Here is a 5,854-nt window from a genome sequence, read left to right as displayed (position 1 = left end):
TAGTCCATAAGTCCCTCTCCAGACTCACATAGCCACAGGTAATGATGCAGAATGCAGGACCTTTGTGTGCAAAATCCTGTGGATGTGAGGCAGGTGGAAACACGCCGGGGCTCTGTCAGTTCTCAGGGTATCCAGCAAGCAGGAAAGTCAAGGCAGAGAGAGATGGGCAGGTTCCCCGAGCACTCCTTATGGGAGGGCCACACCCACAAGGAGGTTCCATCAAGCTGTGGCCTGATTGACCGCTTGGATATTACCCCTTCACTTTTATATATCTTCAAGTTGACATGAAATTATGTAACTGCCACACAGGCTATGGACCGAGGAGAACCAATGTGTTATTGCTACCCAACCCCTATGACAAGGTCTCTCTCAAATCATGAGAGGATTCACTTGGGGTTGAAATATACTTTTCAGTAGGTCTTTAGTTCACGGACTGTCCTAAAAAGAAGAGGAGAACAAGAAAGAGGAGGAGGAGCAGCAGCAGCAGCAGCTCTGGTCATGCTATGGGCTAACCATTGAGCTGTTGGTTCCAAGATCCTCAGGTCAAAGCAGGCACTCCTTAGGAGAAAGAAGAGCCTATCTGCCCTTGTAAAGAGCAGTCTCGTAAACCCTAAGGCGTAGTTCTACTCTGTCTTATCAAAGGCATTTTGAGTTGAAAGCAAGTCAGAGGCAGAAGATGATATTAAACTTTTAACTATATCTCCACCCAGTCACTTTGGATCCTTTATGCCTTTGGACCAGCAGGTAAGACACTGTTCTTTTGGAGGTAACTAACCTCGGTCATTAGTAGAAAACAGGACTGCTTTTATGTAACGGGGCCAGGGAAGAGCAGGTTTGGTATCTCTTGTTTATACTCTACCCAACTTTGATGGCAATGGATAGTTGCAGCACCTACAGCTGGAAAAGGTAGCCAAAGTTCAGATCTCTCCGAAAGAATGAAGGTCTGGGCCACTCCACTGGGAAAGCCACCTAGACCACAAAGGTGGTAAGGTGGTGTGAAGGCTTGACTGGGAATGGGCACGAGGGAGCGCCAGGTAGGATTTACCTAGACACATCTGTCAACACTCAATGAGGATACAGTTAAGATTTGTGCATCCCACTATAAAAAAAATAAATCTTTCTCTCTAAATATACAATGACTTATTCACCTTCCTACTTTGCCCATTATTCAAAGACTGGCCAGACGTTGTCTCCTCCTGTAAGTCTCTCCAAGGCTCCAAATGTAATTTTCTCAGTGTCCCCAGACATTGGCTTGAGCACTTGGTTTAGAAGGCATGTCCACAGCTGCTGGCTCCTTCTTGCTATACCGGCAGAGGGTTTTCTCAACTAGTTCTTGTATTTCCAGTTACTCTTTTCAAGACTTTAAGCCTTTTAAAGTTTGTGAAAATTCAAGTATAACATATAAACACTTGCCCTCTTGTCCTTCAGTGGCCTAAGAATGGAAAGTTCCAGTTGGAGTTTTTAAAAAAAAAATTTTTTTTTTTAGCATAATTGGATCTTGGGGATGTTGTCCCAGTAGGATAACAAGTTTTCTGACGTTGTAGGTTTCTGTCTTCAAACTTTATAATTACTTTGGGGAGCACAATAATCCCAATTATAGTGCTGATTTCAAAATGTTTTCTACATGTAATCGCTGTTCCTTTTGGAACTTTTGCTGAAAACACAGAATCAAGGTAGAGAGGGGAAGAACTGGCTTTCCCTCCTTCTTCAACTCCAAGTGGATAGCTCAGCCTAGGCAGTTGAACGTGTGTTGCTATTTCTGGCCTATGTCTGGGTCCCCATCGGCAGGGACTCTTTCTTTGTAGGGTCTGAATAAAGGTAAGCGAAAGTTCTTATACGAGTCATCCTCTAACCATCTAGCACAGAACCTGTGCTAGCTTCTGACTTCATATTGCAAAGTGGTTGGATTTGAGAAAGAAAGGAAAAAAGGAATTTCAGTAGAATCACAAAGATTGAAGAACTCACAGAACTCCTTTTCTCTGGGTAAAAAAAAAAAAAAAAATCTAAATGGCAAGAAGCCCGTGCACTCTTCCAGTCTCAAATCATGAGCCCGCTTGACTTCAGTTAAAGAATGGGATGCTTTCAGAGCCTGACGGCATAGCTCTGGGATGTTGCACTGATGGTTAGCTACAGAGAGGGCTGGAGTTGTGCTGCCTGTACGGCTGGCGGATCCTGGGAAAGGCAGCACTCAATGGAACAGCCTTGTTTTTTTCTAGGTCTTGAAATTTTTCCATTTTTGGAAAGGTGTAGTTTTATCACATTTCTATGGCTTGTTTTAGTGGAAAATACTTGAGTGCTTTCCTTCTCTGACAGGTTTCTGTCTTGCCCAGGTCCTGGCTTTCACAGGTTTTCAGTCATATTGCCCACAATGCAAAGGGAGTTCACTGGAGTTTTGCATGACAGTGGCAGTCCCTAGGAGGAATTTCAAGGGGATGAGCTTCCCAAACTTTCTGAGCCCCGCTTCGCCGCTTCAACAAGAGCAGCTCTGCTTCATGTTTGGGAGTTCTACATTTAACAACAACAATAACAACATCTCTTTCCTATAGAGTTTGAATATCACTGATTTTTTCTAATCCCAATCTCCTGTGGGTTTCAGAGACTGAGAATCTTAATGGGAATAGGAAGCCTCATCTTTCCCCTGAGGAGTGGTTGGTAGTTTCAAACTGTTGTCCTTGCAGTTAGCAGTCCAAAGTATAGCCCACCCCTATGCCACCAGGGCTCCTTACAAATTGGAAGGTTAGTCATCAGAATATAGCCCTGCTAACAGTCCACAAATTCAATGGAAAAACCAGAAGGCTGTCTGCTTTGCTAAATAGTGGGGGGAAAAGTATCTTCTAGCATTCTACAGTTCTGCAGTAATGGAACAGACAGGGAGCCAAGTGAGTTCTTCAGCACTTAAAGACATCAAGTTGAAACTATTTGCATCAGTGTGCGCAGCACAGGATCTAGTATGGGAAGAGAGCTTTAACTCGATTTCAGTGCAACTAGATTCTCGGGGGAGCAGACTCAGTTGCAGAACATCAGTCTAGCACATGCCGAGCAGGTGCATCAAAGGCTCAAGAACGGTCCATTGCCACTGATTCCAGAGTGGAAGCTTACCCAGAGAGAAGGGGACACAGAAGGGGACAATAACCCCAAAGCACTCCTTTAGTTACCTAGAGAACTAGAACTTCAGAAGCTGAGGTCTACTGCAGCAGGTTTCTGGGCTTCGCTACAGCAGGTCGATCTTTGTGGGAGGTCAGATTCAGACAGGTATGCACAGCATCAGCATTTCTGGAATACAAAGTTGTCTTGGAAATTCTGTGGTTCCCCACCCCTGCTTTTTCACCAGTCCCTGTCCAGTTTCATCTCGTCTTTAATCCTAGCTGGATTCTTAGTGCCCAGGGAGCCTTCTGACCTTCTCATCAGTGTCCAGAGTGTCTTTTCTGAAGCTTTGGCCTCTCCTAGATCTGTCTTCCCTCCTTGCCAAGCTATTAGCCTCCTTAAACTAGGGCCACAAGTCACCCCTGATCCTCATGAGAATCATTGTACCCACACACTGATTGATCAACAGGTGTTTGGGTGGGTGAATATTCATTTGGATTGGATGGATGAAAAACCCTGGGAATGGTATTGCTCATGAGACAGTAGTTCTTGAGAATAATGTTTTCTGACAGAATGACCTGGAGAGAAGAAACAGTTGTCAATCATTTCACTAGTACCTGCCACAGAGTGGGGAGAACATGCAGCAAGCTTAAAGTCACCTCTTCAGTGAAGTTTAAAGAGATGAATTGCCAAGTATGATGCAGGCCAATACAATGTATGTGTGCTGTGGCTTATCTTTGATCAAATACAGTCAATCACTAGGGGTATCATTTTTTTCGTCTTATAAATTGGTGTCTTCTGCCCCCCCCAAAGTAATTTATAATTTTATTTATTTGTTTATTTATTTTTTTTGGAAAGCTACACACTGTGGCCGTTCAAAGCTGTTTTTCGAATCACACTGTGAGATAGGATTCCAGACCATATGCCCTGGCCCTATGCAATGAAAAGAATATTGCGTTTGGACCTCTGAGTGTTTTTTTCAGTGGGCAGAGGAAATGCACCATGGAAAGTGCTAATCAGACCTCACCTGTGACAGAGTTTATTCTCCTGGGACTTTCTGCTCACCCAAAGTTGGAGAAAACCTTCTTTGTGCTCATCTTGCTGATGTACCTGGTGATCCTGCTGGGCAATGGGGTCCTCATCCTGGTGACCGTGACTGACTCCCGGCTGCACACACCCATGTACTTCTTCCTGGGGAACCTCTCCTTCCTGGACATCTGCTACACCACCTCCTCCGTCCCCCTCATTCTCGACAGCTTCCTCACTCCCCGGAAAACCATCCCCTTCTCAGCCTGTTTTGGACAGATGTTTCTCTCCTTTGCCATGGGAGCCACAGAGTGCGTGCTCCTGGGCATGATGGCGTTTGATCGCTACGTGGCCATCTGCAACCCCCTGAGGTACCCTGTGATCATGAGCAAGGCAGCCTATGTGCCCATGGCTGCCGGCTGCTGGGCAGCTGGAAGTGCTGCCTCCATGGTTCAAACCTCTCTGGCTATGTGGCTGCCTTTCTGTGGGAACAACATCATCAACCACTTCACCTGTGAGATCCTGGCTGTCCTGAAGTTGGCTTGTGCTGACATCTCCATGAATGTGATCAGCATGGGGGTGACCAATGTGATCTTCCTGGGGGCCCCAGTACTGCTCATTTTTGTCTCCTATGTGTTTATCCTCGCCACCATCCTGAGGATCCCCTCAGCAGAGGGAAGGAGAAAGGCCTTCTCCACCTGCTCGGCCCACCTCACGGTGGTGGTTGTCTTCTATGGGACCATCCTCTTCATGTATGGAAAACCCAAGTCTAAGGATCCACTGGGGGCTGACAAACAGGATCTTTCAGACAAACTCATCTCCCTCTTCTACGGGGTGGTGACCCCCATGCTCAACCCCATCATCTACAGCCTGCGGAACAAGGACGTGAAGGCTGCTGCGCGGAATCTGGTCTTTCAGAGACGTAGCTCCCAGGGATGGTGAGAGTGCAGCTGTCTCGCGGTTCTGTGCTTCTCGGATGCTTCCACCCAAGAATCTCAGGAGAAAGTCGCCTCCTGAAAAGATACAGGTGACGGACGCTGTTGGGCACCATCGAGTCGGTCCTAACTCATGGCGGCCCGAGGGACAACAGAAAGCTAGATTGCCGGGTCCTACGCCATCCTCGCCATCGTTCTGATATTTGAACCCATTGTTACACCCGCGGGTCAATCCATTGTTGAGAGCCCTCCCTCTCTTTGGCTGCCCCTCTACTTAACAAGCATGATGTCTTTTTCCAGGCATGGGTCTCCCCGGACAGCATGTCCAAAGTATGTGAGATGAAGTCTCGCCATCCTTGCCTCTAAGGAGCACTCTGGCTGTACTTCTTCCAAGATAGAGTTGTTTGTTCTTTTGGCAGTCCGTGGGACTTTGACGATTCTTCACCAGCACCATCATTCAAATGCATCTGCTCTTCGGTGGCCTTCCTTATTCAGAGTCTAACTCTGATATGCATGTGAGGTGATTGAAAATACCATGGCTTGGGTCAGGCGCACTTTAGTCCTCAAACTATCATCCTTGCTTTGTGACACTTTAAAGAAGTCTATGTAGCAGATTTACTCAATGCAACCTGTTATTTGAACTCTTGACTGTTACTTCCATAAGCATTGATTGTAGATCCAAGCAAGATGAAATCTTTGACGTCAATTTTTTCTCTCTCTGTTTAACATGATGTTACCTATTGGTTCAGTTGTGAGGATTTTGGTCTTCTTGACCTTGAGTTGTAATCTATCCTGAAGGCTACAATCTT

General features: G+C 46.1%; 1 protein-coding gene across 1 annotated transcript; it reads left to right on the top strand.

Annotated features, from left to right (window-relative positions):
• The first annotated feature begins 4,086 nt into the window (after positions 1–4,086).
• Positions 4,087–5,052, top strand: LOC101654220 (olfactory receptor 13C7). Its single transcript, XM_004712461.1, has one exon. It carries the CDS (start codon positions 4,087–4,089, stop codon positions 5,050–5,052), a length of 966 nt encoding a protein of 321 aa, XP_004712518.1.
• The last annotated feature ends 802 nt before the right edge of the window (positions 5,053–5,854 follow it).

This window comes from Echinops telfairi, unplaced genomic scaffold (genome assembly GCF_000313985.2).
Source record: "Echinops telfairi isolate 266 unplaced genomic scaffold, ASM31398v2 ScPeMD7_25;HRSCAF=90, whole genome shotgun sequence".
Taxonomy (NCBI): Eukaryota; Metazoa; Chordata; class Mammalia; order Afrosoricida; family Tenrecidae; genus Echinops; species Echinops telfairi.
This window is presented reverse-complemented; position numbering and strand designations above follow the sequence as displayed.